The 22,422-nt window shown below is 43.5% G+C and overlaps 1 protein-coding gene across 3 annotated transcripts; it reads right to left on the minus strand.

Moving 5' to 3' along the window:
* Nucleotides 1-7,831: 7,831 nt before the first annotated feature.
* Nucleotides 7,832-21,113, minus strand: LOC129698583 (atypical chemokine receptor 3-like). 3 transcript variants are annotated; one of them, XM_055637679.1, is made up of 3 exons: nt 20,970-21,102; nt 17,049-17,191; nt 7,832-9,884 (listed from the first exon to the last, which is right to left on the minus strand). In XM_055637679.1, exon 3 carries the CDS (start codon nt 9,856-9,858, stop codon nt 8,764-8,766), a length of 1,095 nt encoding a protein of 364 aa, XP_055493654.1. In that variant the 5' UTR covers nt 9,859-9,884; nt 17,049-17,191; nt 20,970-21,102; the 3' UTR covers nt 7,832-8,763. The 3 variants fall into 3 exon arrangements, with proteins under 3 accessions (XP_055493654.1, XP_055493655.1, XP_055493653.1); XM_055637680.1 differs by lacking the exon at nt 17,049-17,191 and adding an exon at nt 13,511-13,593 and having other exon boundaries at nt 20,970-21,096; XM_055637678.1 differs by lacking the exon at nt 17,049-17,191 and having other exon boundaries at nt 20,970-21,113.
* Nucleotides 21,114-22,422: the final 1,309 nt, after the last annotated feature.

Raw genomic sequence — 22,422 nt, forward strand, 5'->3', positions numbered from 1 at the left:
ATATTGTAGTGGAGTTTGGATTCTTGTCTTCAGACTTTTAGTCCAGGCCTCTGGAGTATCAGTGTTAACTAGAATACCTTCTTCTCTCTTGAATGTTGAATGGCTGTGCATCAAAGTACTGAACCAAGAGTTATCGAAGTTCGACGGTTTGGTAACAAATGCTTGCGACACTGAGGCTCTCTTTGAATTTTATAGCTTACGATAATATTTATCTCTTTAATGTGGACTGTATAGTGAACAGCTTTGGGCCCCATATATCTTAGGAAGGATGTGCTGGCCTTGGAGAGGGTCCAGAGGAGGTTTACGAGAATGATTTCAGAAATGATTGGGTTAACATGCGATGAGTGTTTGAAGGCACTGGGCCTGTACTCGCTGGAGTTTCGAAGCATGAGGGGACACCTCATTGAAACTTACCGAATAGTGAAAGACCTGGATACAGTGGATGTGGAGAGGATGTTTCCACTAGTGGGAGAGTCTAGGACCAGAGACCATAGCCTCAGAATAAAAGGCCATGTTTATAGAATGGAGATGAGAAAGAATTTATTTAGTCAGAGGATGGTGAATCTGTGGAATTCGTTGCCACAGACGGGTGTGAAGGCCACGTCAATGCGTAATTTAAAAGCGGAGTTGATAGATTCTTGATTAGTACGGGTGTCAGGGGTTATGGGGAGAAGGCAGGAGAATGGGGTTGAGAGGCAAAGATAGATCAGCCATGATTGAATGGCAGAGTAGACTTGATGGGCCGGACAGCCTTATGCTGTTCCTATATGGCATATCTAATGTAATGCATAGTCCAGTTATGCCTTTTCAGTTTCACAAAGGTTTTTCATCGTCATTTAAATGAATTTTTAAGCAACAGGATAGTGATTTCTCTTAAAAAAAATGATTTGTAATAAAAAATGGTACCATTTATTTTTTAAATTATATCAGGGCAGAAAATCTGAGGCAGGTATGGAACTCCACTGGAATGTGGTTTAGGCCATTTCAGCACATTACAAAATAAAAAGCTCCGAGCTGGTGGCACAAAAGGTCGAATCAGTTTTCATTAGTTTGTCACCTGAATCAGAAAGAACTAAAGTATTATATATCAAAAATGTCTGCTCCATTCAGTTTGACAACAATTTACAGCATACAAGTTCAGTATCATGTTTATTGAAAGACATTTGCCTTTGCATGTCAGGCCATTGGAACAGTTCGTAAACTTTACTTTTTGCAAGCGAAACTTATAAATACATTATCAACGCAGCTGAGCAGGTTACATTATGCATGATGATCTATGTAGGTGAGGCTTAAGCAATAACTTTAATCAGTTTGGCTTTATTATATTGCTGTACATCAATAAAGATTGATTATTAATTATCATCGTTGCATAGATATTATCACACCAACTTTATTAACAAGTTGGTAGACACAAAATGTAGGGAGAAACTGTAGATGATGGTTTAAACTGAAAATAGACACAATACGCTGGAGTAACTCAGCGGGACAGGCAGCATCTCTGGATAGAAGGAATGGGTGACGTTTCAGGTCGAGACCCTTCTTCAGACAAGTTGTTGGCACAACATGGGAGACACCATCGGCATTACATACAGACCAAACATCACTTTTTTTTCATTTATATATTGTAGCTTCAGTCCAGGCAAGGATCTTCACAGTGAATGGCAGGGCTCCGGGGAATGTTGTAGAGCAGAGGGATCCAGGAGTGCAGGTACAGAGCTCCCTCAAAGTTGCATCACAGGTGAAGGCATCAGTACATTGCCCTTCATCTGTCAGGGTATTGGGTATGGAAGTTGAGATGTTGTGTCACGGTTGGTGTACAGCACATTGGTGAGGCCGCGTTTAATGTATTGTGTTCAGTTTTGGTCAGCCTGCTATCGGAAGCAAGTTGTTAAACTGGGAAAAGTGCGGAGAAGATTTACAAGGATGTCACCAGGACTTGAGGGCCTGAGCTTTCGGGAAAAGTTTGGACAGGTACTTGTATAGGAGAGGTTTAGAGATATATATGTTCATCACAGTCAAGTTACTCTGGAAGGTTAGGGATCCAAGGAGAGATAGCTGAATGGACAGAAAATTGGCTTCATGGAGTGAAGCAGGGGGTGATGGTGGAAGGTTGCTTTTCAGACTGGAGGCCTGTGTCTCAGGGTTCGGTGCTGGGCCCATTACTGTTTGTCATCTATATCAATGATTTGGATGAGAACATACATGGCATGATCAGCAAGTTTGCAGATTATACAAAAGTGGGTGGAATTGTAGATAGTGAAGATGGTTGTTGATTGGTTGGGCAGTTGAGCTGAGGAATGGTTGATGGAATTTAATACAGAGAAATATGAAGCGATATTTAGAGTATTGTGTTCAGTTCTGGGCACCATATTATAGGAACGATGTTGTCAAGCTGGAAAGAGTGCAGAGAAGATTTACAACAATGTTGCCAGGACTAGAGGGCCTGAGCTATAGGGTGAGGTTGAGCAGGCTGGGACTCTATTCCTTGGAGCGCAGGAGGATGAGGGATGATCTTACAGAGATATACAAAATCATGAGAGGAATAGATCGGGTAGACGCACAGAGTCTCTTGCCCAAAGTAGGTGAATCAGGAACCAGACGACATAGGTTTAAGTTGAGGGGAAAGATTAAATAGGAACCTGAAGGGTAACTTTTTCACACAGAGGGTGGTGGGTATATGGAACAAGCTGCTGGAAGAGGTAGGTGTGGCAGGTAGAATTGCAACTTTTAAGAAACATTTGGACAGGTATATGGATGGTCCAAGCGCAGGCAAGTGGGACTAGTGTTGATGGGACATATTGGTTGGTGTGGGCGAGATGGGTCTAGGGACCTGATTTCACACTGTACGACTCTATGACAAGGTGGAACTATTGTAGATGGGGCATCATGTTTGGCAGGGGCAAGTTGGGTCAAAGGGCCAGGATTCTATGATCCTAATAATAACTAGATTCCAACATGTAGTTCATACTAAGGTATTCATTATTCCAGATCTGGTAAATCTTAAGATTCCTTCAACTGGATTCTAGCCGATACTTGATTCTGATTTATCCGCAATTATTTAGCTGAGTCCACTAATTAAATGTAAAACTCTCATAAAGTAGGGTGTCACAGTTAAGTATAACATAGAATGGCACAGTGACACAGCCAATAAAGCTGCTGCCGCAAGTCTCTGGTGGCCTGGGCTTGAGACTACATCAATAAAGATTGATTATTGATTATTAATTATCATTGTTGCATAGATATTATCACACCAACTTTATTAATGTTGGTACACAAAGTGTAGGAAGGAACTGTAGATGCTGGTTTAAACTGAAAATGGACACAATACGCTGGAGTAAATCAGCGGGACAGGCAGTATCTCTGGATAGAAGGAATGGGTGACGTTTCAGGTCGAGACCCTTCTTCAGGCAAATTGCTGGCACAACATGGGAGTCACCATCGGCATTACAAACTCAGACCAAACATCACTTTTTAAAAATGTATATTTTGTAAGTCAGTCCAGGGCAGGTTTAGAGGTAGGACTAGTGTTGATGGGACATATTGGTTGCTGTGGGCGAGATGGGTCTAGGGACCTAAATCCACATTGTACGACTCTATGACAAGGTGGTACTATTGTAGATGGGGCATCTTGTTTGGCAGGGACGAGTTGGGTCGAAGGGACAGGACTTCTGCCTGTCTGCGTGGAGTTTGCACATTCTCTTGTGACTGTGTGTTTCTTTTGGTTGCTCTGGTTTCCTCCCATATCCTAAAGATATATCCCCCCCCTGATCCATTCATAAATTGCCTATTGTAAATTGCCCCAAGTATAGCTAGGTGGGAAGAGAATTGGGGGGAATCGATGGACATGTTAGAGAGTAAAGGGCCTGTCCCACTTACGTGATTTTTTCGCGGCGACCAGAAAAAGGTACGACATGTCGCGAGGGTGACGCCTGTAAGGTCGTGCGTAGTTGAACAAAAAGTCTTTCCTTTTGCTGGTTGCCGCTAGATTTTCAACAAGTTAAAATTTTTCGGCGACCTGCGGCAACTATGACAGGTGCCGGAATTCGCCGAAATAATCGCGTTATGTGGGACAGGCCCTTAAGTTATTGGAAAATATCATATTCTTGATGGGCCAAAGGGCAATTTTTCGAGGTTGTAAATATGTAACGAGCTAAAAGGTAATTGCTGTATCAACATCTATGGGGCGAAAATCGGGTGCTACCAATAGTGCCCTGTCTACTCGTGAAGACACATGAAATATTTGTGCTCACGAAAATGTGCACAATGAAAGGTTGGTCATGGGCTGATAAACAAAACTACTACTGACACTAATCCTGTGGCACATTTTGGAGCATTAAACAAGAACCTTTCCAGGCCTTTCCCAGTGAGCAAAGTTACAATTGAATAAAGATTCTATGTGTGGATCGACAGCGCCTCAGGTGAATGTCTCACTTGCATTTAGAAATTTGTGAAGATGTGAGGTGAAAATACTGATCTTGTGACTCATGGTTGAGATTCCAATAGCTTAACCAGACCTGATACATCAAGCGTTGTGAAGTATGGGATAGGCTTCTATTCTTGCTATTGAGGGAGTGCAGCGTAGGTTTACAAGGTTAATTCCCGGGATGGCGGGACTGTCATATGCTGAGAGAATGAAGCAGCTGGGCTTCTACACTCTGGAGTTTAGAAGGATGAGAGGGTATCTCATTGAAACATATAAGGTTGTTAAGGGTTTGGACACGCTAGAGGTAGGAAACATGTTCCCGATGTTGGGGGAGTCCAGAACCAGGGGCCACAGTTTAAGAATAAGGAATAAGCCATTTAGAATGGAGACGAGGAAACACGTTTTCTCACAGAGTGGAATTCCCTGCCTCAGATGGCGGTGGAGGCAGGTTCTCTGGATGCTTTCAAGAGAGAGCTAGATAGGGCTCTTAAAAATAACGGAGTCAGGGGATATGGGGAGAAGGCAGGAACGGGGTACTGATTGGGGATGATCAGCCATGATCACATTGAATGGCTCGAAGGGCCGAATGGCCTACTCCTGCACCTATTGTCTATTGTCTATTGCTTCAAATTGATCCCATTGTGTTTGAAGATTGTTATTTATTAAAAACAATTTGTCTGGGCTCATGAAATCATATACCAATGATATAAATGAAATAAATACTATTGGAAAGTAAATAATTCTCAAATTAAAGTAAAAAAAACTATTAAATAATTTACCAAGGAATTCATTGGGTTGGGTACCGAACCAGTTGAAGAGATATCTGGAGTTATTATCATACCTCGCTTTTTTATATGGTGGCTTCAGTGTGGAAAAGCATCACAGAGACTTATGCAGAAGATGCATGTCATACTGCTAGTCTGAAAACCAACCCCCCACTTTCATGGAAGGAATGGAGGGATATGGATTATGATAACCACTGCCCAGTCCATCATCGGTTCTGACCTCCCTACCATCGAGGGGATCTAACGCAGTTGCTGCCTCAAAAAGGCTGCCAGCATCATCAAGGACCCACACCATCCTGGCCACACACTCATCTCTCCACTGCTATCAGGTCGAAGGTACAGGAGCCTGAAAATCGGCAACATCCAGGTTCAGGAACAGCTTTTTCCCCACAGCCATCAGACTATTAAACACAACTTCAAACAAATTCTGAACTATAACAATCTATTGCACTTTATCTGTTCACTGATGTGTGTGTGTATATATATATATATATGTTCTATGGTATATGGACATGCTGATCTGTTCTGTATTTATGACTACAATATCCTGTTGTGCTGCAACAATGCAAGAATTTCATTGTTCTATCTGGGACACATGACAATAAACTCTCTTGACTTGACTTGAAATGTCTTGCAGAAGTCCAAATAGACATTGGCTTCAGCTGTGGCCACTTCAACTGTTTGGTTTCTTTGTCAAAAAACTCAATCAGATTCGTAAGACATGATCGTAAGACAGAGGGCGGTGGAGGCAGGTTATCTGGGTGCTCTCAAGAGAGAGCTAGATAGGGCTCTTAAAAATAGCAGAGTCAGGGGATATGGGGAGAAGGCAGGAACGGGGTCCTGATTGGGGATGATCAGCTAAGAGGGCCAAATGATCAGCTCAAAGGGCCAAATGGCCTACTTTGCACCTATTGTCCATTGGCATAGTTTTAAGGTAAGAAGGGTAAAGTTTAAAGGAGTGATTTTTACATAGAGGTGGTTGAGTGTATGGATCGTGCTGCCAGAGGTGGTGGTTGAGGCATTAGAATTAGAATTAGATTAGATTCGGTCTGAACGAAATTATGTTGCCTGCAGTCATACACAGAACCAATAAAAACAAAACATACAATAAACACAAATTAAACATCCACCACAGTGAGTTCACCAAGCACATCCTCACTGTGATGGAGGCAAAGTCTTAGTCTCCGTCTCTTCCCTCCTTGTTCTCCCTCTGCGCTGAGGCAATCGATCCAGGCCGGAGATGCCGCCCTCCAGTCCAGTGGACCTCCGTGGTGATGTCGCCGGCGCCGAAAGTCTAAACACCGCCTCCGCTCCGAGACGGCCCACCACAGCATCAGCCCCAGCTCCAGGTCCCGCTGTCCCAGCTCCGGGTCCCGCAGTCCCAGCTCCGGGCCGCTGCCCCAACTCCAGGCCCCTGCCCCAGCTCCGGGTCCCGCAGTCTCCGCTCCGGGCAGCCGCCCCAGCTCCGGGTCCCGCAGTCTCCGCTCCGGGCCGCCGCCCCAGCTCCGGGTCCCACAGTCTCTGCTCCGGGCCGCCGCCCCAGCCCCGGGTCCCGCAGTCTCCGCTCCGGGCAGCCGCCCCAGCTCCGGGTCCCGCAGTCTCTGCTCCAGGCCACCGCCCCAGCTCCGAGCCCCCGCTGCATCAGCTCCAGGCCGCCGCCGAAAGCCAGAACGCCGCACCAGCAAGCCGGGCCACCGCTGCCTCAGCCCCGAAGATGGCCAGCCTCTCGTTGGTGAGACCTGGCTGGCTCTGCCTCCGGAGCCTCGGGGTCGGTCGCAGGCTGGAGGTCGCCAGCTCCGCCATTAGGCCTCAGCGCAGACGGAGGTAGAGAAGGGGGATACGACACGAAAAAGTCGCATTCCCCCAAAGGAAGAGACAGAGAACATGTTTCACCCCACCCCCCCTCTAACACAACCCAACAAACTAAAACTTAACCAAAACAAGACAAAAAAACCAACAGAAAAAAGTAAAAACAGATGGACTGCAGGCGAGCCGCAGCTGTTAACAGCGCCGCCACTTTCTGGAAGATATGTTAGTGACATGTAGGAGACATTGGATAAGCATGTGCATATGCAGGGAATGGAGGGATATGCATTATTTGCTGGCAGATAGGAGTTGGTCTTGGCATCATGTTCAACACAGACATTGTGGGCCGAACAGCCTGTTCTATGTTGTTCTAGGTTCGATAAGTTACCCTGTCAAGATTGAAAATAATTTTGCACATTTCAATCAGATCACCTTTTATTCTTCTAAACTCCTGTGGGTATAGGTCCAATGCAACAACATGTAAAAGATATTTGGAACTTTAATAACATTTGAAATACATTTAAAATGACATCTAGACAGGTACATGGATAGGAAAGCTTTAGAGGAATATGGGCTAAATGCAGGCTGGTGGGACTAGTGTTGCTGCGGGATCTTGGTCAGCATGGGCAAGTTGGGCCGAAGAGCTTATTTCCATGCTGTATGACTCGAAGACTCTGATATGCTTAATCTCCCCTGATGGAATAATCACATATCTTCTACCCATTCCGCCAGGAATCAATCTAGTGAATCTTCATAGTACTCCTTCTGTGGTCGGATTATCTTTCCCTGAGCATGGAGACCAGACTGAAGACATAAGGGCTTTATATAAGTGCCCTGAGGCGTCTTTATTTGTTTAATAATGGCCAGCATTGCTTGCCTTTGGAATCGCAAGCTGTAAAACCTGCAATGATTGTGTACAAGGTACATCCAGGTCCCTCTGAACAACTATATCTTTGTCTCAGACCATTTAAAAATAAAATCACATATTTATTTTATATCAAAACATTTTTCAAAAGTTCGAAGGAATTTTAGCAGAAGATGGGTTGAGGTGTACATGAATATGAGCTATATTGTAGGATCAAATGTAATTTAGATATTATTTGAAAAAAAAATTCTGCATCCATTGCATATGCATCTCTGGGGGAGCTAGTTGCCCAAATCTTTGGGACTCTTTAGTGTATACATTATATTAGTATAGTTCTGTATTTAGTATAACTCATAAATATACACTAACACTTTGTATACATTAGTAATACATGTAGGACACAAAATGCTGGAATAACTCAGCAGGTCAGGCAGGAACCAGGTCAGGAGAACATGGATGCGTGACGTTTCTTCCTTTTCTGCCTTAACCAGCATCTGCAATTCCTTGTTTCTGCATTTAAGGAAGAAGAGCCTTCAACCTTGAAATATCATCTATCCATGTTCTCCAGAGATGCGGCCTAATCTGCTGAATTACTCCAGCACTTTGTGCCCTTTTGTGTATTAACCAGCAGCTGCAGTTCCTTGTTTCTACTACGCAATACATGTGGTTTATTTGTGAAATTGAAGCTTAATTGGCTGCGTAAAATCTGCTAAGAGTGTATTTGCATTCATAAACTCCCTCAATTAGAATCTTGTCCAGCGTTCCTGGAAATATCTAATCAGCATCTCAAATCTTTCTGCACAATTGAATCATTCAGTAGAATTGTCATAATAGCGAAGTTGAGTCTTTGAAAGGAAATATCTGATCTAAAATGGAGTGTTACATTAAGGGCACTCTAGTATGCAACACTCTGTTTCAGTTGTGTCCTTAAGTTTCATGATGCCAGATTTGACAGAGTATTTGACAATAAAAGCTTTCATAAGATCATATCGATAGTTTTTGTTGATGAAGCTGTAGAGGACAGGATTGACACAGCAATGCACCAAAGATAGACACTGAGTGATGTTTAGAGCAACTATTATGAAATTTTCTAGTTGACAACTGAAAGATAAAAGGTTTAGGAACCACAAAACATCAAGAAACAGAACAGAGTGATAAGGAAACCAGCAGATAAGGAAAACAATGACATAGACAAATATTATCTTCCGGCAATTTTTCCTCTCCGGGTCGTTTGTGATTGGGATGGCTGTAGCTAGGAGGAAATAGAAAACTGCAATAATGAGGAAAGGGAAAAGAAATCCTATCAGGATGCAGAACATTTCCATCCCCGCCATCCATTGTCTGAAGTTTTCCTCAGGGTAAGACAGATGACAGATAGGTTGACCCTCATAGTGGCTATTCACTTTCAAGAAAATTAGATCTGGAACGGACACCAGAAAGGCAAACATCCAAATCAACATACAGATTACTTTACGGGTCCACGCTTTCTTTCGGTCCATAGAATCTTGGAGCCTCGTGACTGAGACATATCTGTCCACGCTCATGCATGTCAAGAAGAAGATACCCCCAAACTGGTTGACAGTGAAGACGAGGTGAACAAATTTGCACATGAACTCTCCAAAGGGCCAAATGCCATGCTGGAGGAAAGATGTGACCCAGATAGGAAGGGTGATTACCACACACAAGTCTGCAATGGCCAGGTTTAGGATGTAGAAGTGTGTCTCATGCCTTGAACGATTTGTCTTCACATTCACATACACCACAACGATGTTGGCCACCAAACCAATGATAAAAATCAGGATGTAAAAGAACGATATCGTATGCAGGATGGCCTTCTTACTGATATCTTGTAGACAATTATGAATCTCCCAGGTCAAACAGTCAGAGTCATTTATGCAAGTGATCCAGGTTTGATTTGCTAATGTAATATTCTGCTCATTCAAATAATCGAAGACAGACGTGAAGTCAAAAGCTGCCATGGCAATCAAATTTCAAGGATGCAACACTGTAAAACAAAGAGAAATCAACAGATTTCATCCCTTCAAAATCAATGAATTAGCTGCTATTTCCTTTAACTGATTTAACAGCATTTCTCAAATACAACTAGGGTGGCACGGTGGCGCAACAGTAAAGTTGCTGCCTAATGGGCCTGTCCCACTCGCGAGACTTTTTCGGCGACTGCCGGCATCCGTCATAGGTCGGAGCAGTTCGTCGAAAATATTCACCATGTTGAAAATCCAGCGGCGACCAGAAAGACGCTATGGCTCTTTGGCGACTGAGGAGACGACTCACGACCATACAGGCGACACACTGGCGACAGTTTCTTGAGGCCAGTTCATTGGCTATATGTCTTATGAAGAAAGACTGGATAGACTTGGTTTATACGCTCTAGAATTTAGAAGATTGAGAGGGGATCTTATAGAAACTTACAAAATTCTTAAGGGGTTGGACAGGCTAGATGCAGGAAGATTGTTCCCGATGTTAGGGAAGTCCAGGACAAGGGGTCACAACTTAAGGATAAAGGGGAAATCCTTTAAAACCGAGATGAGAAGAACTTTTTTCACACAGAGAGTGGTGAATCTCTGGAATTCTCTGCCACAGAGGGTAGTTGAGGCCAGTTCATTGGCTATATTTAAGAGGGAGTTAGATGTAGCCCTTGTGGCTAAGGGGATCAGGGGGTATGGAGAGAAGGCAGGTACGGGATACTGAGTTGGATGATCAGCCATGATCATATTGAATGGCGGTGCAGGCTCGAAGGGCCGAATGGCCTACTCCTGCACCTAATTTCTATGTTTCTATGTTTCTATGACATGTCGCTGGGTGAAGCCTGTATGGTCATGAGTAGTCGCCCAAAGAGTCGTACCTTGTTCTGGTCGCCGCTGGATTTTCAACAAGTTGAAAATTTTCAGCGACCTGCAACGACCTATGACGGGAGCCGGCAGTCCCCGAAAAAGTCATGTAAGTGGGACAGGCCCATTGCAGCACCAGAAATCTGGATTAAATCCTGACTATGGGTGCTGGCTGTGCAGAGTTTGTATGTTCTACCCGTGACCATGTGGGCTTTACCCGTGTGCTCCAATTTTCTCCCACATTCCAAAGACGTACAGGTTTTCAGGTTAATTAGCTTTGATAAAAATTGTAAATTGGTACTAACATATAACATAGTGCCAGTGTGTGGGGATCGCTGGTCAGTGCGGACTGGGTGGGCTGAAGGGGTTGTTTCATAACCTGAGAGTGTTGGAAATTGTCTGTTCGTGAATCTGATGGTGTGGGACTTGTAAGACCATCACATCACATCAGCGCACCACAAAGCACTGACTAAAAAGAAGACAACACCAGCTGTACCTTTGCCTTCAGAACACATCGATAGATTGAGAAACCCATAGATACGATAAGTGGAGAAACCCTCAGGCTGTAGAGCAGGGTCAGGTGTGTCAGAGGTGAGCCATGCTTCGATGAAACAAAGAACACAGCAGTCTCTGATCTCCCTTTGAAACAGTTCAAAAGTGATTGAACCAGCTAGGTATGCTGGGGAGAGGAGCCGGGTTTTCCTGTCGTTTCATCCGCATCTGAAGTCTCCTCTTGACCACGATGCTAGTTTGCATTCACAGCGGTACATGTAGCAACGGTGAATTCTTCTGATAATTATTTTTTAAACTTAAATAAGATATACAATGTTATCACAGTTCTTATGCCGATTTTTAGGTTTATTATTGTCATGTGTATGGAGGTGCAGTGAAAAGCTTTGTTTTGCATGCTATCCAATTAAACATTGATTTGGTGACCATAGAACATAGGAAATTACAGCACAGGAACAGGACATTTTGTCCACCATATCTGTGCCGATCATCATGCCAATCTAAACTAAGACTATTTGCCTGCATTCCTCTAATCTCTGCTTGTGCTTCTAATTGTCCAATTGGGTCTTAAATATTGCTATCATATCTGCTATAATTGCTTCCCTTAGCAGAGAGCTTCAGGCACCTTCCATTCTCTGTGTAGAAAACCTGGTTTGTCAAATTCCCTTTAAAACTTTGCCCCTCTCTTCTTATTATTTTTGTCTATGTTTTTATGTAGTTTTTGTTATTTTTTGTTGGGGGTGTGTGTGTGGGTGGGAGGGAGGGGGTAACTTTTAAATCTCTCCCTGCACGGTTGGGGCTGCAATGTGGAGCGGCCTCCAACAGGAGAAGACCGGGGACTCTGGTGCCGACTCACCTCGTCGCGGAGCTGGCCGAGTCCGGAGCGGGTGGAGCGGTGGTGGAGCGCTGCTGCTGCTGCGGCCCGACCTCCGGAGATTCGGAGGCTGCAACTGCGGGTCTGGCGGACGGCGGCACCGGGAGCCCGCGGGTCCCTGGAGGGAGGCCGCTTTTCAGGGCTCCTGCAACGGCGACTTCTCCCGCCCGAGTTGTGGGGTTGAAGAGCTCCTGGAGCGGGGCCTGACATCACCGCCCCGCGCGGCTTGGAATGGCCGCGGGACTCTGCGAGCGCACGCCGGGGGCTCCAACACCAAGACCCGGTGTGCGACCTTGCACCACCCGGCGTGGCTTTAATGGCCGCGGGACAATCGCCATCGCCAGCCGGGGGCTTTGACTTTGACTCTGACATCGGGGGGGGGGGAGAGTGCAGTGGAGAGAGATAAGTTTTTTTGGCCTTCCATCACAGCGATGTGATGGATGTTTATGTAAAATGTAAATTATGTTGTGTCTGGGGTCTATTTTGTTTGTAATGTATGGCTGCAGAAACGGCATTTCGTTTGGACCTCAAGGGGTCCAAATGACAATTGAATTGAATTGAATTGAATTGAATTGAAGCTTCATAACAAGAGGATTTCTTTTTCTGAGTAAAGAGGTTCTTCTGCAGTTGTATGGGGCTCTGGTGAGACCACATCTGGAGTATTGTGTACAGTTTTGGTCTCCTAATTTGAGGAAGGACATCCTTGTGATTGAGACAGTGCAGTGTAGGTTCACGAGATTGATCCCTGGGTTGGTGAGACTGTCATATGAGGAAAGATTGAAAAGACTAGACTTGTATTCACTGGAGTTTAGAAGGATCTTATAGAAACAAATAAAATTATAAAAGGAATGGACAAGCTAATGCAGGAAAAATGTTCCCAATGTTGTGCGAATCCAGAACCAGGGGCCACAGTTTTAGAATAAAGGGGAGGTCATTTAAGATTGAGGTAAGAAAAAACTTTTTCACCCAGAGCGTTGTGAATTTATGGAATTCCCGGCTACAGAGGGCAGTGGAGGCCAAATCACTGGATGGATTTAAGAGAGAGTTAGATAGAGCTCTAGGGGCTAGTGGAGTCAAGGGAAATGGGGAGAAGGCAGGCACGGGTTATTGATAGGGGACGATCAGCCATGATTCACAATGAATGGCGGTGTGGGCTCGAAGGTCCGAATGGCCTCCTCCTGCACCTATTTTTTATGTTTCTAAGCTGTGCCTTCTAGCTTGTGATATTTCCATCCTGGAAAAAAAGATTCTGACAGTGTATCTATGGCCCTCATAATCAGAGTCATACAGCGTGAGAACAGGCCCAATTTTCCAAAGCCAACCAACATGTCACATCTACACCAGTCCCACCTGCCAGCACTTGGCCCATGTCCCTCAAAACAGTTCCGATCCATGTACCTGTCTAAATGTTGCTTACTCGTTGTGATGCTACCTGCTTCAACTACCTCCTCCAGCAACTCGTTCCATACACCCACCATCCTCTGTGTAAAAAAAAGATAGCTTCCCATTAAATCTTTCCCTCCTCACCTTTGTCCTCTGGTTCTTTGTACCCCTATTCTGGGCAAGAAACTATTCCTCTCATGATTTTGTACACCTCTATAAGATCATCCTGCTGTGCTCCAAGGAATAGAGGCCTAGCCTGCTCAGCCTTTCTTTGCAGCTCAGGCCCTCAAGTCCTGGCAGCATCCTTGTAAATCTTCTCTGCACACTTTCCAGCTTCACAACATCTTTCCAATAACATGGTGCCCAAAACGGACCACAACACTCTAAATGTGGCCTTACCAACGTCTTATATAACTGCAACATGACCTCCCAACTTCTATATTCAATACTCTGACTGATGATGGGCAATGTGCTGAAAGCATTTTTTGACCACCCAATCTACCCAATACCTGCGCTCCTAGATCCCTCTGCTCTACAACACTCCCTAGAGCCCTACCATTCACTGTGTAGGTCCTGTCCATGTTAGACTTCCCAAAATGCTGCACCTCACATTTCTGTATTAAATCCCATCAACCATTTATTCAGTCGACCTGCCCAACCGATCAAGATTCTGCTGCAATTTTTGACAAACATTTTCACCATCTATAACACCACTCATTTTTTGTATTGTCTGTAAACTTGCTAATCACACCATGTACATTGTCATCCAAATCATTGATGTAGATGACAAACAACAATGGACCCAACACCGAACCCTGAGGCACACCACGAGTCTCAGGCCTCCAGTCCGAAAAGCAACCTTCCACCATCACCCTCTGTTTCCTTCCATGAATTCCATGAATTTTCTATCCAATTCAGCTATCTCTCATTGAATCCCATGCGATCTAACGTTCCAGCAGCCTAGCATGCGGAATCTTGTCGGATGCCTTGCTGAAATCCATATATATACGTCTACAGCTCTGCCCTCATCAACCTTCTTGGTCATACCTTCAAAAAACTCAATCAGATTCATGAGACACGACCTCCCACGTACAAAACCTTGCTGGCTATCCCTAATCAGCCCTTGTCCATCCAAATTCATGCATATTTTGTTAAAGGCAAGCATGCCGTATGCCTTCTTTTCCAACCTATCCACTGTTGCCATTTTTAGGGAGCTTTGGACACACCCTAAGATTTCTCTATGCTTCTAAAGGAACTGCCAGTTACTGCTATGTAGGTCTCTTATCTTTGACCTTCCAAAATGCCTCACCTCACAATTATGCTCAACATTTGCCCCCAAGTTAAACACAGCATGCTGGGGTCTGTTTCCCATATACTTAAGAATAACAAGGAATTGGTATCTTTCTCAGTACAAGTTAAGGTTAATGGACATGGGATTTATTGATTAGTTGTTGATTTCTTGTTTAGTACGGGTGTCAGGGCTTATGGGGAGAAGGCAGGAGAATGGGGTTGGGAGGGAGAGATAGATCAGCCATGACTGAATGGCAGAGTAGATTTGATGGACCTTATTCTGCTCCTATCACTTGTGACCTTATGATCTTATGACCTAAGGCAGGCTGGCTAGTTAAATCCAAAGTTGGCTTGGGGAAAGGAGACAGAAGTTGCTGACGGAAGGATGTTTTTTCTGATTGAAAGTCAGTGACCAATGGTGGATTGCTAGGGTAATGTTAAGATCCTTGTTATTTGTGAAATAAATTAACGATCTAGATGGCATCACGGCGCTAGATAATTCATTTTGTGAAGCCAAAGAGCTTGGGGCATAGAATGTAAAATTTCAGGTACTATTCCATGGACAGAAGATTATAAGGCAATCATAGAACAGTGATAAACAACAACAGCCCTTTCTGCCCACAATGTCTGTGCCAAACATGATGCCAAGTTCATTAATCTTATGTGCCTGCATCAGATCAATATCGCTCCATTCCGTGCATGTCTACCTATCTATCTAACCTAAAAGCCTAAATATCTGTTTATACTTGTCTAATACCCATCTAAAAACATGTTAAATGCCACTATCATATCTGCCTCCACCACCACACCTGGCAGCATGCTCCAGGAACTCAACAGCTCTGTGTAAAAACTTGCCCCGCACTAATCCACTTATTAAAATCTGAAATGCTAATATGTTTAGTTTTATGTGTCGCCTGGACAAGTCAGAGAACCACATAATTGAAGCCCTAGTCAGCCCTCTGTAAAGCTGCTATAGATTCACTTCTAGGCTAAGATGGCATTGGTACAATAGCTTGTATATCTTATAGGCTAATATGCAATTTTTAATGTATTTTTTGTATCTCCTTATACTGTATGATGTGTTATATGGACCTGTGTCTGAAATAAAGCTTTTTATAATATCTTATAAATGATAAGAAATTGGAAAATGTTGATGTTCAAAGGGACCTGTGTGATCCTGTATTGTGGCCACTGGAAGCTGCCATGTGATTTTTTAGGCAGATGGATTATTGAAAATGATTTCAGTATGTCCTATTACAATCAGATAAGGTATTGATGATTTCACAACAGATATACGGCAAAGATATATTTGCTGTAGAGGGAGTGTGGAACTCATTGCCACAGAGGGCTGTGGAGGCCAAGTCAGTGGAAATTTTTAAGGCAGAGGTAGACAGATTCTTGATTAGAACGGGTGTCAAGTGTTACGGGGAGAAGGCAGGAAAATGTGATTATGAGGCAGAGATCAGCCATGATCGAATGGCGGAGTGGACTCCATGGGCCAAATGGCCTAATTCTATTCCTATAACTTGTGAACTCGTGAAAAGGTTCATAAGTCCGGTTACTGGAATGATCAGTTTTTACATTATTCAACATTGAATGGGCTTGATGTTTATTTTCTGGCAGTTCAGAAAAATCACAGGTGACATTGAAGTGTACACTACTCGTAGGGGACGCAATATTGAAAATATAGGGAGAAATGGGAGCGGCAAAGTGGCGCAGTGGTAGAGTTGCCGCCTTATAGCGCTTTCAGTGCCAGAGACCCGGATTTGATCCCGAATATGGGTGCTGTTTGTACGGAGTTTGCACGTTCTCCCCGTGACATGCGTGGGTTTTCTCTGAGATCTTTGGTTTTCTCCCACACTCCAAAGACGTACAGGTTTGTAGGTCAAATGGCTTTGGATAAGTGTAAATTGCCCTAAGTGTGTGTGGGATAGTGTTAATGGTCGGTGCGGACTTGGTGGGCTAAAGAGCCTGTTTCCGCACTGTATCTAAATGAAACTCAACTAAAATGTCCCCTGGTTGCAGTTTGGAACCAGGGATCTATGTATCAACTTCACAGGTGCATCAAATAGCTTTCTATGCACTCTTTAGGCAAAAATAAATTATAAATAGGTCCAAACTCCTGGCAACAGTGAAATCCCAAGAAAGATTAAAATAATAGACACAAATTGGAACAAGACTAAAAATGCATTAACAACACTGCAGTCTTGGCGGCTTGCCATTATACATGCAACTGAGTGATGTAAATATATATGCAACTTACCTCTTTAATAGTTTTCTGGGGAAGAAATAAATCTATCGGTCACACACATAGTGAGCGATGTTGATAAACAGCGATGTCAGAGAAATTTGATCTTAGAAATCTCACCGCATAGTGTTGACGGCTGATCTTTCAAGGTGAAAAATCTATTGGAAGTTATAGCCAATTAAATGTACCCATGGAGATTTCTGCAAAAGCTTTTTACAGTGTATTATTGCAAAAGTTTCAATATAAAATTTGTGCTACATGAACGGATGTTCAATATGATAGATTTGTTTTATTCCTGTGGGGTGTATTGGACATGCAGGTGCAAGGCAGAATGTAGTATGTTTTTTAGATTAAAAAAGTAGTTGCTGCCTTACAGCGCTTATAGCGCTAGAGACCTGGCGTCAATCCTGGCTACGGGTGCTGTCTGTACGGTGTTTGTACGTTCTACCCGTGACCGTGTGGGTTTTCTCCGAGATCTTCGGTTTCCTCCCACACTCCAAAGACATGCAGGTTTGTAGGATTATTAGTATAGTGTGGATGTAAATTGTCTCCGGTGTGTGCAGGAGAGCGTTAGTCTGTGGGGACTCGGTGCGGACTCGGTGGGCTGAAGTTTCCGCACTGTATCTCTAAAATAAATTAAACTAAACTAGATGAATATCTGCCAGTCTGTGAAGTAGGTTTGGGTTTTGATTGCCCACCTTGTCCTAGCATATGATGGTTTGCATTGGGTTTGTTAAACATAAAATAGCCCAAACTTTCTTTCCCGTGGCTGTGTCATAAACAATGTGCTTAATATCTGGAATCTGTGACTGAAAGTGTAGAAGGGAAGTAAACAGTAAAAAGGTACACAAAAATGCTGGAGAAACTCAGCGGGTGCAGCAGCATCCATGGAGCAAAGGAAATAGGCAACGTTTCGGCCCGAGACGTTGCCTATTTCCTTCGTTCCATAGATGCTGCTGCACCCGCTGAGTTTCTCCAGCATTTTTGTGTACCTTTGATTTTCCAGCATCTGCAGTTCCTTCTTAAACACATAGACAGTAAAAAGGTTGGGGGATGGGAAGGGCAAGAATTAGCCAGTGATAGCTGGATACAGCTGAGGAGGGGTTGAGTTGCAGATAACTGTCAGAAGTGTGAAGATAGGGTGGAACTGCAACCGAGGCTCGGAGGTGATAAGTGGAAAACAACCCTCTTGGTCTCAACCCAAAACGTCACCCATTCCTTCTCTCCAGAAATGCTGCCTGTCCCGCTGAGTTACTCCAGCACTTTATGTCTATCTTCGGTTTGAACCAGCATCTGCAGTTCCGTCCTACACAAATGGATGCAGATTCTAAAATCTGATAGGATCGGAGAGTGAAGAATAGGATAGAATGGTGGTGGCAGATGGGAACAACAGTGTGGTGATATGGAGCTGGGGGTTATGGCACCTGCACTCTCACTGGTGGATTCATCGGGATTTCCTGGTTGCCAGCCATTTCAATTCCCCTTCCAATTCCCACACTGACATTGTGCCTGAGTCATCTACAACACAACAACATAAATATCGAATTCTCCACTTTCAGATAACCCGTGATCCTTCTGACCCTTTCTCTGTCTTACTGTCTACCCCGGTCCTCTCTCTCACCCTATTCATCCTGCATAACCCGACCCCCGGTCCCTGGCAACCTTTCTTTTTTATCCTTCCTCCACACACTCCTCCCACAGGAACCTCTTGCCCCCTACTACTCAATCCTCCCCTCCCTGTGTTGTTCCCCTCTATCACCTTCCGTCCCTCAATTGCACTCTTCACTTTAGTTTCCTAACAGATTTCAGAGAGTGCAGTTTTTGGTTCTCCATCACTACCTCCCTGACGTGACTGTTACATGCCTCCATCTCTTCCTCACCTGTATCCACCTACTGCTTGCTAGTTGTTGCCTCGTTTCTCCTGCATCTCTCGCACTGATTACTTCCCCTGTATTCTCTCTGTCTGGAGGGTTATGGACCAAGTGCAGGCAGGTGGGACTAGGGTAGCTGGGACATACATGTTGGCCGGTGTGGGCGTGTTGGGCCAAAGGGCCTGTTTCCACACTGTATCACTCTATGACTCTATCTATGGATGTAGGGTCATGACTTGAAACATCAACTGTCCACTTCCCTTCCCAGTTCCTCCAGTTGCTCCCCTTTCGCTTGATTGGAAATAGTAACCTGTGACACTTGTACTAATCAATAATCTATCTATCTCTCTGCCTTAAAAATATCCACTGAATTGGCCTCTACAGCCTCTGTGGCAAAGAATTCCACAGATTCACCACCCTCTGTCTAAAGACATTTCTCATCTCCTTCCTAAAAGAACGTCCTTTAATTCCCCTTTCGCTTGATTGGAAATAGCAAGATGTTATTCCAGTTCAAAAACCAAACTGCTGTGGGAATTCAGAGGGTCAGGCGACAGCATCTGTGGAGGCAACAGGGCAGTTGATGTTTTGGGTCAGAACCCTTCTTCCAACTGTTTGTAGAAGTGGGGAGAAAGCTTTAAGAGAGGTAGGGGCAGGACAAAGCTTGACAAGTGATAGGGAGATACATGTGTGGGGCGGGAGGGGGTGGGGTTGATTGGCAAATGGTTGGACAAAGGCCAACCAGGATCTAAGGCTCGTGGATATATGGAACAAGCTGCCAGACACTTTCACGGGTATCACCATGTATAGATAAGGTTCAGAGGGAAATGCGTTGAACACGGGCAAGTGGGACCAGCTGAGATGGGGCATCTTGGCCAGCATGGACAAAATGGGCCGAAGGGCCTGTTTCCGTTCTGCATGACTCTATGACAGATAGTACATTGCAACTCACGAACATGGAATTGTTGAGGCAATAAATGATGCAGCTAAATAAAGGGGCAGCTAGACAAACAAGTGACAGAGAAAGAAATAGAGTCATATGCTGACAGGGAAAGAAGCAAATGTCAGAGATTCCTGTTCTGCATTCTGTTTCTGTGCTAAACATTTTGTGCCATTCCTTGCAGTGTGAAAACTGAAGTGATGCGTCCAGTGGCTCAACTGGTAAATGCAGTGCCCATAATGGCACTGTTCCTTTGAGACTATAAAGTTTCAAAACTTCTTTTGGTTGGTTTAAATGGCTGGAATGCTGCACGTCCCAAGCAACCACTGAATTAGGCAGGGAGTGGGGGGAAGCAAATCTGCCAGGATCTTGATCCTGACCAAAGTCCAAAATGCCTTGCTTGAAAATATCTCCATGCTAATATTGTGCTTTGGCACAGGCAGCAGTGTAATTGCCATTTTCCTGGCTTCACCCATGTTTAAAAAAAAAACCTGCCAGCAAGCTTTTGACACGAAGTACAGGTATGTGAGTGAGAAACTCGAAGACCAGATATCGACTGCGGATTTACAGTCCTGTGTGTAACCTTGAGAACAGGGAGAATTAAAGACTCTGCAACAGCTGGTTTTAAGTATTTGAGTGAGAAACCCTGACCCATGTTGGTAAGTAGCAAGCACTTTTTAAAATGCCATGAAAACTTCCCCAGTTGAATAACATACTAACACAACTTTTAAAAGATTTACATCAGAAAAGGGTCATTTGAATAAGATAGCAAAACTTACAGAATCGGACTCAAAATGAGTCACAGATGAGGGGGAAAGAAAATAAGCCTTGCCTTTACCACTCACTAACTAACCTGCAGTTTATTCGTAGTAGTTTCTGACCGGCTGGAATTAAATATGCTTCAAACAGGCAGTGTGCTGCAGAAAATCAGGAATTCATTCTTCTCATAAAGCAGCAACAGTTAGTAAACACAGTGATTTAAATTGAGTCTGCTTATTTATGTACTAAAAAAACAGTAGGGTGGTTCCACCTATCTGAGTGGAATGTTAAGGCTGTCAGTGAGACTAAGTAACGGTGAAAATCTTAACTTTAGTTACACATTAAACAAATAAAAGCTGTGAACGTTACCTGCAATCTTCTTCTCTTGTTCATGTGGAGCTGTGCGCTGAAAGGTCCTGTAGCTGTGGCATATATTTCTTCTGGCGTTACAAGAAACTTCTCCAAGTGGGAGCTCGGTGATTAGTCAGGCTGACAAACAAAGTAGGCAGTCCTTCCTCAAGACGTAATTTTCTGGATCATGTTATTTGGGAAGTAGGGAGGAGATATCTATTTTGCAGGGTAGCTCAGGTTTATGGTACTGTGCACACAGAAAATAAATCCCAAAATTGGGATAACCCACTTTTTATGGCAAAATTACAATTAAAGACAAACCCATGCACCAGATTCCATTCTTATTTTATTTGCAAAATACAGCAATGTGTTTGAAAAAAAACTAGATGTATAACAACAGTCAAACAGCAGGATGTATATACACAGTAGATAAGTTGCAGACATGGGCAGAGAAATGACAAAATGAGTTTAATTAGGACGAATGTGCACTTTGAGAGGTCAAATGAGTGAGGAAAGAATATAGTAATGGTAGCATTCATTAACAGAGGAATCTCGGGGTGCAAACCCATAGCTCCCTAAAATACACAACATAAGTAGATAGACTGGTAAAGAGTCAAGACTGTTTTATTGTCGTCTGTCCCAGAGAGAACAATGAAATTCTTACTTGCAGCAGCACAACAGAATATGTAAACACTGTAAATAATGTAATAAACGTGATTAAAAAAAAGGTTGTGTGTATAAATACACACATACTCACAATTACACATAAAGTGCCCTCCATAATGTTAGGGACAAAGACCCATCATTTATTTATTTGTTTCAATACTCCACAATTTGATATTTGCTATAGATTTTTTTCACATGTGGTTAAAGTGCACATTGTCAGATTGTAATAAAGGCCATTTTTATACATTTTGGTTTCACCATGTAGAAATTACAGCAATGTTTATACATAGTCCACCCATTTCAGGGCACTGTAATGTCTGGGACATAGCAATGGCATGTAAATTAAAGTAGTCATGTTTAGTATATTGTTGCATATCCTTTGCATGCAATGACTGCTTGAAGTCAGCGATTCATGGACATCACCAGTTGCTGGGTGTCTTCTCTGGCTATGCTCTGCCAGGCCTGTATTGCAGCCATCTTTAGCATGCTGATATTGGGGGCTAATCCGCTTCCGTTTTCTCTTCAGCATATAAAAGTCATGCTCAATTGGGTTCAGATCAGGTGATATACTTGGTCACTCAAGGATTGACCATTTTTTAACTTTGCAGAACTCCTTTGTTGCTTTAGCAGTACGTTTGGGATTTTGTATTCTTTTTTTTTGTATTTTTGTATTCAAATTTTATTGTCGTTGCCTAACTTTGAGACAACAAAATGAATTTCCCGTACAGGAAATATAATTAAAAAAAAAAAAATCACAAGAAAAATAATAAAAATAAATAATAAATAAATAATAAAACATATTAAA

Source organism: Leucoraja erinacea, chromosome 7 (genome assembly GCF_028641065.1).
Source record: "Leucoraja erinacea ecotype New England chromosome 7, Leri_hhj_1, whole genome shotgun sequence".
Taxonomy (NCBI): Eukaryota; Metazoa; Chordata; class Chondrichthyes; order Rajiformes; family Rajidae; genus Leucoraja; species Leucoraja erinaceus.